Here is a 17,061-nt window from a genome sequence, read left to right as displayed (position 1 = left end):
AAACACCTCCAATAGTTACAAAACCACACTCCAAGGCCACCAAGCCACCTTTTGCCTCCAAAATTCTTCAGCATCCACACAAAACTCATCCCCTCAAACTCTCCAGTATTTACACAACAACCAGAAGAGCTGCGGGGCAGAGAAGAGAACTCCTGTGCCTGCAGAGCAGTGTTACTTGGCAGCCCTCCGGCACACGAGATGCAGAAATCCCAAGGGCAGCACACACTGATAGGAATCTGCTCTGGGCACAGCTCTCACACTGCGGGGATTCCCAATGCTGCAGCAGTGCCCAAGCCAGGTAGGCTGGAGGAATTCAACAGCATTTTACAGAACCAAGCAGAAGAAAGAAAGGGTTAGCAGGGAAAGCAATAATCATGAGCAACCTATTGCCTGCTGTCTGAGCTGTCATACTGATTCAGCTAAAGGACTGGGGAGAGCAAGGAGGAAGGAATTGTGGTAACTAAATCCTGAGAATATAAAAGAAAGTGGGGGAGGAGAGAACGATGACAGCATTGATGTTTAGCAGCAAAAGATGCTTGTTTACTCTTACAGCAACAAAAATTCAGTTACTAAACAGGTGGAGAGAAGACCCTCTGAAAAGGAACAGCTGAGAGATTGATTTGAGAAGGAGAAAAAGCTCATTCTGAAGGAGTGAAAAGCTCTACCCCTTGTAGCTATTTGCAGCTAGCAGAATACACTGGATTTCTTGCCTTTATCGCCACAAACAAGAGCCTGTTTGTAATGTAAAGCTGCAAGTTACACGGCCAGTACCAGTGTCTGTTCCTTTATACTTCATCTCCCAATTTTATCATAAACAAACACACAGCTTACGGTTGCCTATAAATTTCATCCTCAAACTCTTCAGAACAAAACACCATGTACTTTAATCTTAATGTACTTCCTATCAAAAAAGATCCTGCATGCAGGGCTTACAACTACTCAGCAGTAGAAGTGCCGTGAGATAAGTTATCCTTGTTTTACAGAAGAAACAGAGGAACAGAGATTACGTAACTTATCTAGAGAAGGAGGGGAGGAGGGTGGAAAAAGCGTGACCTGCCCCATTTTCAACTCTGATTTTTCCAGTACCCCAAGCTGCGCTGAAACTGCTTTGGAGGGGCTCCTCAGCAGTTAGTGGAAGAAAAATCTGTTGAAATGAAGCTTGACAGCCAGTTTTATTAAAACTCCTCACATGCTGATTCCAGCATTTGAAATGTAAAAAGCCTCCCAAGTTAAAACAGCTCGGATAACTTAAAGTGAGGTGCTTGTGCACCTGCAATTGTTCTTACAGTATGTTTTACACAAAACTGGGAGCCTGCACAGGTGCTCTGTTTGAAAACCATATGGTGTGACCAGGGGCCAGTCCCAAAAGAACAGGCGAGGGAACAAACAGGAGTTTGCAAAAAAATAATCATAATAATCTAAGACAGGTCCACTTGTTTTCTGTCCATGGCAGAGAAGAAATGCATATGCTGAGGCAGGTACGTGCACGCACATGCACTATTACAGCCAGAATATGATGCAAACCAAGGAACGCCTTCAGCTCCCTGCCAAGGTTGGTCACGCCATGCAGACAGGTGGATACAGCAGCCTCCTCAGAACCTGCCTTCTAACGCACGACTTTATTATCAGTCTATGATCATGTTGCCACTTATAGGAAAATAAAGATATGATTTCCTTAGAAGTGCATCTCAACTTATCATCTGTATTCCCCGAACACTCCAGAAGGCTGCTGCAGGCTGGACGAGGCATTGTTTTGCAGATCCTTAATGGGGTTACGTTTCTAACAGCCTCTTCTTCTCATCCAAAGAGCAAAGGCTTAAAGAGTTTAAATTTGGCATAGCAAACTACTTGCATACACATTAAATAATTTATTTGCTACAATGTTGCAAGATACTGTTTTATTAGCTTAATTTGTCTTTGGCAGCACTGGAGACCGAGGTAACTACAGCTGAGTAGCTGGAGCCCATATGAAAAAAATGGGTTTTTTAAAGAGTATCTTGTTATTCTTGCACTTGCAAACTGCTTTTTATTTGTTTGTTTTTAAAAAGGCTTGCTGATTTGAAGCAAATGGAGCTTTAAAAAGCTAGCTGGCTGTTGGAAAATATTTTAGACCATTTCTCCACTTCAAAGCGTGTTCACATCAGAGATTCTGCAAAGTCCACAGCATGCTAAATTGACACAAATCCCAGACAGAAACAGAGCTTATATTTAACCTAATAGCAAAATACAGCTATCTGAATTATTAATATTGTTCAAATTAAGATTTCACTTAGCTCTCTAGGTGTACGGTATTAAATCAAATAACCACCTTGTTAATTTGCAGCACACCCATGTAGCCAAGATCAAAATCAGGCAGGACAGGGAAACTCGGCGCCAGCGAAGGCAGAGTTATGACACGACTTCAAGGAGGCAGGGCTTCACCCTCGGTCACTCCACGCTGCTTCGGTTTATTTTTCCTTCTTTCCTCCAGCTCTTTTTCCTTTCCTATCTCTTATAAAACACACTGACGCTCCAGCGAGTTCCCAGCCCTCGAACAGCATTTTCTCCAGCTATGCAGCAGACAACTGCGATACAAATGGAATCTGTGTTGCGGGCTCCACAGAGCTGGGACCACTTTACACAGCTCTGTCACACATTTACAAAAAGGAGGAGAAAAGACTACAATAAAGTGAGCCATCTTGTCCCCTGCAAGAGTGAAAAGGCTTTCAGAGTGAAAAATACCAAGCAGCTCATCGTAATCTTTAATGATGAATCTCTCATCCATTTATTTCGCTTCCTGCTCCCAAGCAGACCAGACCGAAACTCGACATCAGATCTACACGAAACGCTGTGCCTAATCTGCAAACCAGTTACCATGACTGCACATGCAAATTGGTCAGATAAAAGCCAGTCAGAGGAATAATTGGCTATTTGGAGGTACAAAATGACTAATCTATCACAGCCACCACATAAGTGTTTTTCCCTCCGCTTCATAATTGCGCCACTTAATTCCCCAAGTCCAGCCTAATATTTGGGATGCGAACTGGAGCAGCGAATGCCCTAAAGAAGCAGAAGCAGCCAGGCTCTGCTCAGAGCCCCACAGCCACAGAGCACGAGCACAGCCACTCTGCCTGCATCCTAACAGTGCTACAGAACATCAGCCCATTTTCCCAGTGGTTTCAAACACATCTTGGTCCAAAATGACAGATCCTCTGAAAAGTGCAGAAAGCCATCAGCTCTGAGAAGCCCAGCTCTGGTCTTCCTACTGCTGTTTGTGCCACCACCTCCCCTTGGAAACACAGCTACCCCTCAAACAGAGCATCTTTCTCACCCGACTCTCAGCATCACATTGCCAATGATTTCCTTACAAACACTGACTTCTAAAAATCTTAACTCTGCAGAACTTCAATGTTTTCTTGTCTACCAGAAGTTTGGCACAAACATTCTGTAGAACCACAGCTCTCCAGGAACTCTGATCCAGCGTTCTCATTGCTCCGATCAGTTTCATTCCAGGTCCTTATGACTGAGGTGGGAGCAAAGCATTACTTATCTTTCCTCACTGTGAGACAACAGAGACAGAGGACAAATGATTCCCTTACTAGCAAGCACGAAGACTAGCCAGCTTCAGCTTTAACTCAGCTCCAGGCATTTCACTGCTAGAAGGACTCAATTTTTAATACTTTCTTTGTGAGATGTGAAATTAAATCAACTGAGGCAGACTTTTAGAAGAATAGAAGAATAATATGAAGAGAAACAATTCACACAACATAATCTGAGTCTTTAATAGAAACAGACAACTCTATTCATTGGTTCTGTAGAACAGAAAGAAATCTAACTCAGCTCCCTTATGGCATCAGGCTTACCTGTATGAACAGCAATGAGCCATCACACAGCCATGCTCTGCTATCAGGGTAACTCTGCTTGGGGCAGGGGGTCACAGGTCTAACACCAAAGCACGGTCTTGGCAGCTCTGATTACACATTACACGTGCAGCTATAACAGAGAACACGATTTCCCATCCTGCACAGAATCCGCTTTAAGCACACAGGCAGCACTTGCATTCCTGATTGAGCCGTAAGCTATTGCCTGTCAGCTAATAAACAGAAAGCCGTGCTGTGGGCCTGCCTACCCGCCCAGGGCACCGCAGAGCAGGGCTGTACAGAGCCTCACACTCGGCTGCTGAGGCTTCAAGGATGCCATGCCAACAAGCTTTCTATTAAACACTTCAACAACGCAGCAAAGTTCAAGCCTTCAATGTTTTCCTTTCTAGGCACAGAGAAAACGGATCAGTTGCTAGCAGTGAATTGCTTCCCTATGCTTCGGGCATTCCCATCTGTATCTTCATTTATATCTAGACCATTTGTATTCAACCCGCTAGTTTCACATTCTTGCTGCTCTCCTTAACAGAGGCAAAAAGGCAGCGGTGAGCCCACACCACCAAAACCTGAGACTGCCAAGGACAGCTCACAGCTCCCTGCACCCAAGCTCCAAGCACGTCCCACCAGTGAGCTGGGGCCCAGGCCAGCCATCCCTTGCATGTGGGCTGCAGCCCGGCCCAGCAGCTCTCTCCCATGCCAGGTGCCTTCTGATCTCCTTTCCTTGGGCCTTCTGATGAATCTGTATGCACCGCTGAAGATGAGATTTGGCATGTGTGCTCTGATTTAAAACCCCTCTGCCCACATGTGCTAATCCCCTGTGGCAACTCACTATGCCACACATGACCTCCAGTGCCATGATTTGACAAGGTCAATGACTACTGTGCCACAGAGGTTACATGTGCTCACTGAAGTTTCCAATGTGCACACAAGAGGGTTCCTCCCTTTCTGTTAATGCAATTAAATGCTTTTTATTTAGAAATTTGCACAATTCCTGTGCAATTTTCTCACCCTCCCCACACAACCAGCCTCCATTAAAACCATTTTCTGCAGCAGAGTCATCTTTTGGCTGGGCTCAAACACTGATCTTATCCTCCCAACACTTTCTTCAATCCCTCTGTGGGATTACAGCAAGGAAAAGTGACACTGATGAGGAGAGCTGCTTCTTCCCCCACTCTCTGGATTTAATATTCAGAATGCACTTCTTCATACAGCACAAGCACCAGAAACAAGTTGAGGAAGAAAGAAAGGAGAAGAAAAGAAGGCTGAAGAGAAAGAATTCTTGTGTAAACTGAGCTGTAAAAGCCATGCACAGACTGAACTAGTTTTAACCTTCTGCCATCAACAGGGTTAGAGACCTCTTTCACTTGAAGCACCTGGCAAAGCACAAACAAGAGACTCTTTCTCCCCACCATATTGAAATTAATCACTAAAAGCAAGGTGGAAGGAAACCAGGTTTTCAGAGCAATTGAATTGCTCTGAACTTTCTTCCTAGTAACCCACTCCCATCGGAGTGTCCCATCCCAACCCACATTTGGCCACCTCAACCCAACTCCACAGGCTGAACTGGAGAGCAGCACAGAAAGCACCAGCGCAGCATCGTCACCATTCTACACTGCCCATCCCTGTCCGTGTCACCACCCAGGTGACCCAAACCGTGGGGAGAACCTGGCCACAGCCCCACTGCAGAGGCTCAAGTCAGAACAGCAGAGTGATTTCTTTCATCCTCTCCCCCTGTGCCAGCCTAAATACTGGTGCTGGCACACAGGAGGCAACAGGACCAGGCAGGAGAGGTCCGTCCCCTGCAGCAAAGGCAGACAGCAATGTCAGATCACAGCCACTGCTGTGCCTCCCTGCCACTGCGCAGTGGGAATTCCCAGGCAGCACGGACACCCAACAGGGCAGCTCTGCACAAGGCTACCTGCCAACAGCACGGGGACGGAGCCATGGAACAAAAGGGAAAATAAGGTCAAAGCAACAACAAAAAAGAAAACATGAAATGAGAAGCAGCCGAGATGAGAGAGATGACAGATACAGACGCAGACGTGAAAACCCCAACAGGCTGCTCGTTAGCGCTGAAGTTGAGCACATGGAAAATGAGAAGAATTTACTTCTTCCTCAGCCGGAATGTTTGCATAATTGTCACTTTCAATTTTACATAATTCCTTTTTCTGCACATTTGTTTCATGTCTAGGCCACCGTGCATGAAATAAATCCCTGTACTGGAGCACGGCCTGTCTGCACAGCGCACAGCACCGAGGAGCTCGGGTTTCCCATTTATTCCCCTATTACGTTCCAAGCAGGTGTGAACAATGCTTTATCGGCCCTAAAACAGAATCAGCCACACAGCTATCTGCCCAGCTGGGACATGTTTGCCTAGGCAGATTTTTCTCAAACCATAAAGCAAAGTGACTAATTACTTCAGCATTAGTCAGATGCCATTTTCCCCTTCGCTCCAAAGGGCACAGTGAACCCGGGATAAGCGCTGCACCAACAGGTAACAGCCTGAACCTGTAAGGTGTTTGTTTTTATTCAAAATCACATGCATCACTTTGGGTATAGGTTCAATTTTCTTTATATTTAGTGCTGATGCCCTGGTGTCCTGTTATAAAAGCTGCATTACAAACCCAGATACAGAAATATCAACCCTAATTAGGTCTTTTAGAAACACATTTTTATAACATTTTAGAGAAAAATCTACATCAAAAAGTGGGGGCAAAGGATGAACATTCAACATTAAGAGGAGCAGCACTAAGTAACCGGGCACTCCATCTCATTCCTTAATTAATGAGAGACAAACCATTTCCGTGGCCATGATCTAAAGGGAATACAACACTGTCTTTATTCAGGCTAAATAAAACAGAAAACAAAGATTAAACGCTGTTAAACACAGATGATATTTGAAGTTCATTCAGCTTTAAAACTTGACAACACATTATCAGAGGAACTAGATAGTCTAAAAAAATATATATATATCTGTACATCACTGCACTTTACTTTACAATTCAGCTGTAACCCAAACTGGCCTAGAAGGTACCTGTATCCTCCAGAAGATACAGCTGTTGCTAGCTGGCAGCCACCTGGGAAGCATGAGCTATAAGACATCAATTCGCCGATCAGGAAGATGTCCGACCATTTCCCTTCCCTTCATCAGCTCATGAACATGTTGCAAGACAGCTGCACTGGCTCTTTTCGACATGCCTCCATCACCAGGAAGACACAGCCAGCTGCATGCCCAGCCCAGGGGCAGTGCCAGCCAGGCTGCCATCAGCAGAGCAGCCTCACACCACAGCTGACCCTTCCCAGCCCCAAAATACAGGCAGAGATGCTCCAGTACAGCTGCTAAAACACACCACACTATCTCTTCCCCCAGGCTTGTATTCTTATTGGCATGCTTTTTGTGTCTCGGTTTGTGCTGTAGGCACAGACTCATTATTCCTACAGTATTCAGCTGAGACCGAGTGAAGAATCACATTTTGCTTATGTTCTCAACCTCGCAAAGGTACTACTTTGAAAAACACCAGTGACTTCAGCTGCTAAACATTTATAAACAGGGAACGGGAATTTTAACATACACACGCACAGAGGGAGGGAGATGTAAAAGAACAAAAAGAATTCATGTATCGCTTGAGACAAAAATCTATTCCTCCATCTCAGCACTTGTTCCTTTTCTCCCAGGCAAGTGCACTGAAACAGTGAAAATTCACTTGCTGTAACGAGCAGAAAAATCAGAATTACATAAAAATCAAAGTGCAAATAAAAAAAAGACAATGCTGGAAAGGTACATTTGCTTGCAAGATGCGTTCCAGGAGAAGCTGCTCACTCACTAGCCCCGACACCAGAGCAACACAGTGCTCAAAACAAACAACTCCAAGGAAGCCCTTAGAGCCCACAGCACAGGGGAGGCAGCCGGAGGGCTGCAGCATGGAGCCCAGCACCTGCAGCCCTGCGCACAGAGGTGGCAGCCCTCAGCCCCCCCTCCCAGGTGGGAATCCATGCTCAGCCACACCAGCACCATCGCTGCACTCCTTTGGGCACTGCGTGGGTGAGGCTAAGAACCCTAAGATGTATTCTCTGAAAACAGCTGCCTTCCCTCCCCCTGCAACTTCAGAAATAATTCCTGGGAAGCATTTATGAAAACAAACTACCCATAGATGTTTAATCTGAGCTCATGATCTGGGAACTTACTTTACACATAGGCCCTTGTTGCACCAGATCACAACCTCTCCTTTGGAAATGGCACATTCTATACCTGCCAAAACACAGGCTCATTTCTTAGAACTGAAGGTCTGGTGCTAACATAAGGCTTTAGAAAACCTCATCTCCAGCAGCTGCTGAAAAGATCACCTTCCCCACAAACAGACCCAGTGACAAGGACCTCAGGGCCCTGCTTGTGCCCTCAGGGTCAGCACCCACCAGGGCAATGGTAATCAGGCTGGAGTGGGTTTATCAGCACGTTCGATGTAATCAGCAGCATTACCACACACCCATTATAATGAATGTACAGACATCTGTGCAGTGTGATGGACGAGCTGATAGCAGGCATGTTATAGAATCCATCTGGTTGGAAAACCATTGTCATTTTCAGCTAAAAATCACATTAGCAAACTTACATCACAACTTGGTGCCATTTAGCTTCAGACTGGATTCCCAGAGCAAATGCTATTCTTTTTCCTGTAGAGAATCTTGCAAAATATTCAGTAATGCAACATTAATAGCAGCATGATTTTTTTCCCCTTTTTAATGCACCAAATGCTTTGGTGCTTCTAAGAAAAAAAGGAAGGAGATTTTTGCCTATCTTGCAAGAAAACCTCTCTTGAGATATGGGTCTGTTCTGCATCAGGAGAGTTCCCTTGTAACCACATGAACGAGTGCTTCTGTGAGAAGCAAGTCTATAAATCCAGGGCACCGGTAAGAAAAAGCTGAAGGCTGGGAGAGCTTCGGCTCTTCAACTCCAGACCTGTGCTTCAGGGGTAACTGAAGCTCGGGAAAATCTAGCGCTGAGTTTCCACGCACCAAGGGCTGAAGGTGAGCCAAGGGCTGCCCAGGGCAGGGGCAGCACAGCCATGGCTCTGAGCACCTCAGGGGCAGGACCTGCCCAAACTCCAACAGGAAGCCCGTGGTCGAGTCAGAAAGAAAACCCCATTATCTCGCCTTCCGGTCCCCTCTGCTAACCGCCAGACCACAGAACACTTTTATTGTAGGATAACGTTACAACAAATAGCTATTTTCTGTTAGCAGAAAACCCACTCTGTAGTTTTACTTTTAACATTCATTTAGACTCTGACTCCATAGGAATGCAAGCCAGTCCTGTGACACAGCATAAACAACATCTCCCTCCTTTCCATGCCCCAGTTTTATTAAGTAATCCCCATAAAAGCAATTACCGAGCTTTGCACTGAAAAATAACCAGGAAAAAAAAAAGACAGCAAATTCTGTGTATCTTCATTTGCATATGGATTCCCTCCCTCCCCCTGTCTAAGGTTTTTGCCATGAGGTCTTTTATGTCTCTTACAATAATCATATAATTATATGATTCCTAAAGTACATGCTGGCAACACTTCAGGGGATTTTAGTCATTACAGGTGACAAGACTTCTCCCTGTCTAATGCTCGCTCAAATTTCCTTCCACTCCATTCAGACGAGACGAAGAACTGAGCGACAGCCACCAGTCTCAGATGGGTTTTGGGGTCTCTTCCCTCTCCACAACGGACCCGGGCAGCCAGATAGAAATAAACTGCAATGAACTCCAACTGGAAAGAAGCATTTTTTCAATTAAGTGGCCCATCATTTTTCCCAGGCACTACATCCAACTATTTTAATGGCTTTCATATTTTTTTCTTTAATTTTACAATCTGAAAGAAATGCCAAGGTTCCAAAGACCAAGAATGCTGCAATTCCATTTCTTCCATTGGTTGCAAGTTATTAACAAGCTGTCAAAACACCATAATCATTTTATATAAGTTTGGCTGATTCCATAAACATCTCCTAGCTGCACAGAACCCTGCTCCCCCTATGTGCAGCATGTACTGGGCTGGAGGGAATAAAGCGGCTGCACGTCCTCAGACAGCAGCACACAAGACATTTATGAGCACAAAAACATCAACAGCAACAGTATATTTATTAGCTGATGCACTTGGCAACACTGTAAGGTCCAACAAGACATTGCTTGCCCTAAAATTCTTTTTTTTTTTTTTTTTTTTTTTCTTTAGCTCTTCAGTAGATAGAAGAGTTACCAGTGAGCAAACTACAGTCTCACTGTTCAACAGGAGGGGGTCAGGATGTGACCTGGGTGTCCAGCAGCGTTCCAGCCAGAAGCCTCAAACCCAAGCTGTGCTGTATGCTTCCTCCAGCCCAAGCACATCCTCATCAAGCAGAGCCCAGACCAGGGAACTGGCTGCAGAGCAAATCAATCTACATCGAAGTGTGAAACAAGAAAGAAAACACCGAACAACTACAGGTGTTGTTACAGACCTAGAACGAACATCTGTTGTAAGCAAAAATTATACAGTGATACTCAACAGCAAACACAAGCACTGCATTTGGATGATAGGCAAAAGTGCAGCACAGAGACATTCACAAACATGCACTTCTCATAGCACACCCAGAAGAAAGCACCAACACCATCCTGCTCCGTCAGCAGTTCCCCAGGCCCAGTGACAGAGCCCAAGAGCCCCTGCAATAGAGCATTTCACTTCCAACTGCCACATCCATGTGGCACAGCTATACATAGGCAGCACAAGATTAAAAAAGCTTTGCTCTGAGCACAAAGGAGAAAGAGGAACGGTGCCATAAGCCCATGTTTTGCAGCCAGCAGCGCAGGGAAATCATTTTGATCCCTTCAATCCCCTTATCCATGCCAACCACTGACCTTGCAGATGCAACTTTTGTTCAAGTTTAGCCTCTTTTTGGCTCGAAGCAAGACAGTGCTACAAAGGAAATGCTCTCTGTTCATCCTGGAGCACCAAGTACTATACACAGAGCTGCCTCAATGCCAGCTTTCACCTGATATGTCTGAACTTTAGATCCAGAACAGCAAAGTTACAGACTGAGGCAGGCTGTCCTCATGGCAGGGCGCTCCCCATCCCTGGTGGCTCCAAAGTGCTCACCCCTCTCCTCTGTTTCACACCTATCAGGTCAATAACACAAAGATTGGCTCTCCTTTCAGCATCTCAACAGCATTCTTAAAATTTCATTAGCTTTGGAGGAGGCCGGTTTTCAAAGAGAGGGAACAGAGCTCGTAAAATTGCATTCAGAGCTTGCAAGGAACATGACTGGAGCAAAGCTCCCATGGTGCTGGAACACAGCAAAGCCAGGAGATATTTAAATGGCAAGAGCCACTTCACCTACATAAAACTCTTTTATACCTTTACGGTGATAAACTGGAGGCATTAAAGTGCAGTGAATTGGAAATTGTTCTCACTTACAGCAGGATGTTCACATACAACTGATACTGAGGTGCAAGTCCTCCACACTGTATTTCAAAACTTTATTTTAAAAGAAAAAAAAAATTACTGCATGGGGCAGGACGGGCTGCTTTGAGATGCTGTTTGCTTCCAGAGCTTCCTGCAGTGCTGCAGGCACAGAGTGACCTGCAGACCTTCACTCAGTTAGGATCCGTGCAGGTGAAGGGAAGCAGCCTGTAGTGCCAGACAGCTCAGCTCTGCACAACCAGGAAACAAGAGAGCAGGAGGATATCAGAATGAAACCACCACCCCAAAGCTCACAGTCGCAGGAAGCAGTGCGAGCACCGTGGGTACCGCTGTGTGAGTGTGGCTCTGCAGCCCAGGCACTGCATCTCCATCACTCAGTGCATTTTTAAAGAGCTACAGTAGAGCGATCCATCAGCCAAGCAAGCAGGAATCTGAGAGAAACAGCGCAGCGCCCAGCTCGCCCCATCCCTCCCAGCTCCCTTGCACTGTTATTTTCCCAGAAAGAAACACTGTAATACTCAGCCCCATTCTGGGAAATAATTGAGGCAAAACATAAAAAGTGCACGTCCTTGACATACTGGGAGGACAAAGAAGATCTCACTTTCCATTAGACAAGCAGCCAAGCACATTGCTACACACAACACTAACTTGGGTCCAGTACCACCTACTATTTGGATTAAGTGGAACACTAGCTACACTAGAGCCCTTTTATCCAAAAATCCTGCCTGTGTAATATATAATACCCTGGTTTTTTACATGTTATTATTATTAAGGATAATGAGACACTGCAGCAAGTTCCATCCCACCTTTCACCCCAGCTTTCAGCCCACTGAAGAAAGGCTGAGCTCTGAAAGGCCTGAGCATCCCACAGCCCGGCCTGGGCTGAGCACACCACTTCCTCCCCATGACACTGCAGCTATGCTCAATGGCACTGCTGCTGCTGACGGCACGCTGGAGAGCTGGGCGAGCAGGCACTGGCCTTGGCAGGGCTGAGCTTACAGCTCCTGTGCAAGTGACCCCACACCAGGTGACAATGCCACCAGCTGACCCAACCTGCACGCTACCGTACCCAGCAAGGCTCACTAGTGGGGCAAAGCACTCCAACGAGAGCCAGACCCCCGCCCAGCACCGCATCACCTCGCAGCACGGTGCAGGCACCCAGACATCTCTGCTCAGGGCTAAGCAGGCACCCTGGCATCCCAGAGCCATCCTGTTTTAGAACCATAGAATGGGTTGAATCAGAAGGGACCTCAAAGATCATCTCATTCCAGCCCCCAAGCTCTGTACTCAGGACTTCTCACACCTTGATAGCGACAAAAACACACCAAGAGTACCTGCTTCAGACTGAAAACCAACAGCGATGAGAGCAATTGGCAATTAAGTAGAAGGAAAATAAACGCTTAAGCCTAGGAGCTTGTTTCAAACTTCAGATTAGCCATGGAAAAGCTACACTGCGAAATACAGGGAGATCCAATGAACCAGAAGCTGCACAGCCAGGCCAGCAGAGCCAGCACAGACCGCTGGAGCAGGAAGCTGCAGTTACATGCACTGCTTTTCTTATCAGTGGGAGATCAGAGCACCAGCACACACAAGAGCAGCCTTATCAGAACAGCAGCTGAAGAACCCAAGGACGCTGTCTAGAACCTGCTGGCACCGCGTGGGCTCCCTGAACCCTGTGACACCAACAGCAGAGCAGTCACTGGGGGGGAGTCGCCGTGCTCAGCCCCCGGAGTCAGGAGCCAGAGGGAACCAGCACCCCACGGTGGGCACAGGGTCAATGTCTGCTCCAGTCAGGGACCTGCTGCTGCCCAATGCCGGCCTGCACGTGGGTCCTCCAGGAGATGCTATAAATAGGTTAAACATTCCTTTAAAACAAGAAATACGCACAGCTCTTACACACACACACACCCAGAAAGTTAAAATTTCCACACAGTGTTCCAAAGCCTTGCTGGAATTTGTAAAATTGATAAACAAAAGCCAAAAGGAAAACACAACCCCTCATCTTTATGACTACTTTGGGAGAACAATTGCTCTCCAAGATCGCATTCATTAACATGCTGATGAAGTTCCCTTTTAGGGCTGTTTTTTGTACTTGAAAGGAACAGCGATGATCAGAGAGCCCTCAGCCACCACTCACTCATTTCACTTCTCTCACTCTGATTCACCAATCACCTCCACGAATAATGAGCAGCTTCATCTGAACATAACAAGCCACACTCGCTCCCCTCCGTCCCATTCATTTCGGGAGGTGCCCAAAAATCCCCCATCCATCTCCTGGGCTGCAGCTCGCTGTGATGACCAGCACTGGGCAAACCCAATGTCCTGGCTTTTAGCCCCAGCGCTGTGCCCAAGGGAGATGAGCACCCTGCACATGTATCAGTGGGGCACAGCCTGAAAGGGAGTCACATTTATCACAGAAGGTTCAGGAGAAGGAAGTGAAAAGAGAAGCCTCCTCTTCCTGGGCTCTGCCCACGGGCTCTGCTTGTTTTTCCTTCAAATAAATAAATACATGTCAAATCTGCCTTTACCTGATGGGGCTAAAGCCAGGGAGATGTAGGTCGAACCACAGGTGGGTATCATAGAAGCAAGATGCCATATTTTCAGATGAAAACTGCCACACCAGTGAAATGAGATGCCCCAAATGCCTGGAATTCACACCAAAGAGCTATAAGAGGCTTCACAAAGCACTCATGCTAACTGCCCCCATCACCAGGTCAGTGTGCAGGAGCCACAGAGCACCCTGTGCTTACAGGAACACCACTGCTGAGGATTTTCTGAAGTGGGCAAGGGGAATTCACAGCATTTTGAGATAAAAACAAACAAAAAAACCCTTACGTCTTCCCAACACTTCTGTCATAAAATTCTGCCTAAGCACTCAGATTTAATTTCCAGGGGGAAACCCAAAGCTGTGCCAGCACAGGTCATCTCACCACCTAGTGACAAACACACCTCGAGGAAGAACGCAAAGAGGGACCGCAACACGCTATCACAAACACAACAAAGGTTCTGTTTAGGATTAGAAATCAAACAAAGCAGACTTTGGTACTCCAGTATGGCCCTCGATCCATGCACTCACTTATATCCTTTCTCCCTCTCCACCGACACGGAGGGTTTCAATTCTCACTTATTTTCAAAATCTCATCAGAGCAGATTTTAAGTACTCCAACAAAAAACATGTATATGAACACAGACTGAAAGGCTGATCTCCTCCAAACCAGAAGAAAACCACCTGTTGCAGCCAAGCACACCACAGCTCCAGTGCCACAGCACGAAGTGACCCCGCAGCACCAGCCAACCACACGGGCACACGCTGCCAACCAGCAGTCGTGCCTCAACAACCCCCTTCACCTGCTGCTCTACTGGGCAGCACCCATGGACAAGTTGAAATCCACACCACACTGAGCGGTTTCCTCTTTTTTGTGTGTCACTGCCATTTATGAATCAGACACGGACATCAGAGCGCTGGGAGCATCTCCTGGCCCCATACCTGCAGGAAACACTCCTCCAGAGGAACCCGCTACCCTGAGGTGCTGGAGCATGCACGCACCCCTGCATGCAAGGGAATAATAGGAATCCATTTATTTCAGCTGCTAGCGTATAACATTTCAGAGAGGACCGCTCAAAAAGATCTGTATATCATTTTACTGAAGGACAAAACAACACAGTGCTCCCACAGACAGCTGTCCACAGGGGTGAACAAAGTTTAAGGTCACCTCCCAGCCCCTTATCGAGGTTCCGGCCCCGTCGATGCAATAACAGGGCGCATCCCATTGAAAAAGCACCGAGTTTTCCCTCCAGCTCTACAGGGACCACACTGCTCTCATCTGAATTCTATTTCCTGATAATGTGCTCATTGTGGGGGAAAATTTCTGCAAGATGAACGTTACTTTCTGCACTGACAGCTCGGTGGAGGCTGGGGGCTCTAATTGGACCTCTCTGCTGTTGGGGATTTGGCTAAGAGCACACCCATGAAAAAAAAATAATAATAATACAGTTTTGTGGCATGTTTTAGGCACACAAGCAGATCCCCAGTTTGTTATCAGCTACGTTAGACAAAATACTGGCCTTCCTGCCAGGACAACACCCCACAAGTGACAACGTGAAGGCCAACCACCAGCACAGCACACACACCTGGTGCTGCTCAGGGACCGCTCAGCTCCACTCAGCACTGGGGCGAAGGGAGTGCGGGCCCCCCAGGATCTGCCCCCATCACTGGGGCTGAGGTTTCCCATGCAGGACAGCACAGAGGTGACACACAGATGGGATTCTGAAGTGAAGCAGCACAGCTCCCACTGCAACGTTGGGATCGTCCAGCAGTCCGTGCAACACCCTTCATCAACACACAGCAGCAGGACACCTGCAGCACCCCAAGCTCTCCCTCATTTGTGTCAGAGGGAGCAGACGGAGACACGGGGTGCTCTTGAGATCCACATCCCAGGGCTCCCCACGCGCCCCAATGGGTGCACACAAACAGAGCAAAAACCAAAAGCCAAAGCTGTAGTTTGTCAATGCCCCTCTGAAAACATTGGATTTCCTGCTCTGCTCGACTCAGCCCAGACAAGGCAGGCAGTATTTGCTCAGCAAATATTGTTTGTAATAAGTTAGACAAGCAATATTTTTTGCCAGCCTATTAACACCAGAAAAATATGTACAGTCAACAAGAGATGAAGAATTTGTTCAATTACTTCAAAAATGGGAATTACAGCCGAGGGATTATTATCCATTTAAACATCTCTTTTCCACAAAATGTCAAACGCTGGCCATTTGCTAACCATCTCGGGATCAAGTCACATTTTGGCACGGGGCAAACACAAACTCTGAGAGCTGGGGGGGCCCCGCGCCATGGGAACACCCCAGCACCGCCGCAGCCCTCCTGTCCTGAGAGAGGGCAAGCAGGGGGCACCGCCTGCAGCAAGCTGCCCCCCCCAGCAAACATGGGGATTAACACACATAAACGGGCACTGACAACATTCAGCATTCTGAAAGCACAATGCTTTTTTTTTTTTTTTTTTTTCCCCTCCAAAATTTTATTATTATTTTTTTTCCTCCCACCCCCTCCTACAGATGAAGGGAAGAAACACTCCTTCCCACCTCCCCCTCCCCCCCCACACCGCCCTTTCGGCTCTTACCTCCAGCGCTTCCAGCGTGTTGAAGCTGGCTATGGCAAAGCCATCGATCAGGTCCTCTTCCTGGGAGCTGGACTCGCGGCGGCGGCGGCGCGGGGGCCGCGCGGTGCGGGCGGCGGGCGGGGGGCCGCGCGGGGCCGTGCAGTTCTGGGCGCCGTTCTCCTTGCCGGGGCTCGGCTCCTTCTCGGAGCCCGACGAGGGGCTCTGGTTGCGGGGGTCGCGGGCCGCCGCCTCCCGCCGCCGCACGCGGTCCCGCTGCGACCTCGACCTCCGGCTCTGCCGGATTTTCCCATCCATTTCCGAAGAGGAGGCAAAGCAAAAATAAAATAATAAAAATATATATTTAAAAAAAAAAAAAAAAAAAGGAAAAATAAAAGATGAGAAGGCCGGGCGCGGGGAGGTGGGGGTGGGGGGTGCGGGGGGGGGGGGGGTTAAAAGTGGCCCCCCTCCAACTCTCCGCTTCCCCTCTCCAAACCCCGCAGCCCTTTAAAAACAATAATAATAATAATAATTTAAGGAAAAAAATAAAAAAAAATCAACACCACCAACAACAAAAATCCTGCTGTTCAGCGCCTCGGATCCAGGGCGATGGTAATCCACAGAGCAAGGCTGGGTGGCGGCGGGGCGAGCGGCACACACACACCAAAA

At 47.3% G+C, this 17,061-nt stretch overlaps 1 protein-coding gene across 19 annotated transcripts in view; it reads right to left on the bottom strand.

Moving 5' to 3' along the window:
• FBRSL1 (fibrosin like 1) overlaps nt 1-16,760 on the bottom strand; it is a 417,331-nt gene extending 400,571 nt beyond the window's left edge. For all 19 annotated transcript variants that reach the window (XM_048964519.1, XM_048964530.1, XM_048964514.1 and 16 more), the window contains exon 1: nt 16,417-16,760. In XM_048964519.1, the coding sequence (XP_048820476.1) occupies nt 16,417-16,710 (294 nt within the window). In that variant the 5' untranslated portion in view covers nt 16,711-16,760. The remainder of the gene's footprint in view (nt 1-16,416) is intronic.
• Between the last annotated feature and the right edge of the window lie 301 nt (nt 16,761-17,061).

The sequence above is a fragment of the Lagopus muta genome, chromosome 17 (assembly GCF_023343835.1).
Source record: "Lagopus muta isolate bLagMut1 chromosome 17, bLagMut1 primary, whole genome shotgun sequence".
Lineage (NCBI taxonomy): Eukaryota > Metazoa > Chordata > Aves > Galliformes > Phasianidae > Lagopus > Lagopus muta.
The sequence above is the reverse complement of the archived record's forward strand: the minus strand, read 5'-3'. Positions and strand labels throughout refer to the sequence as shown.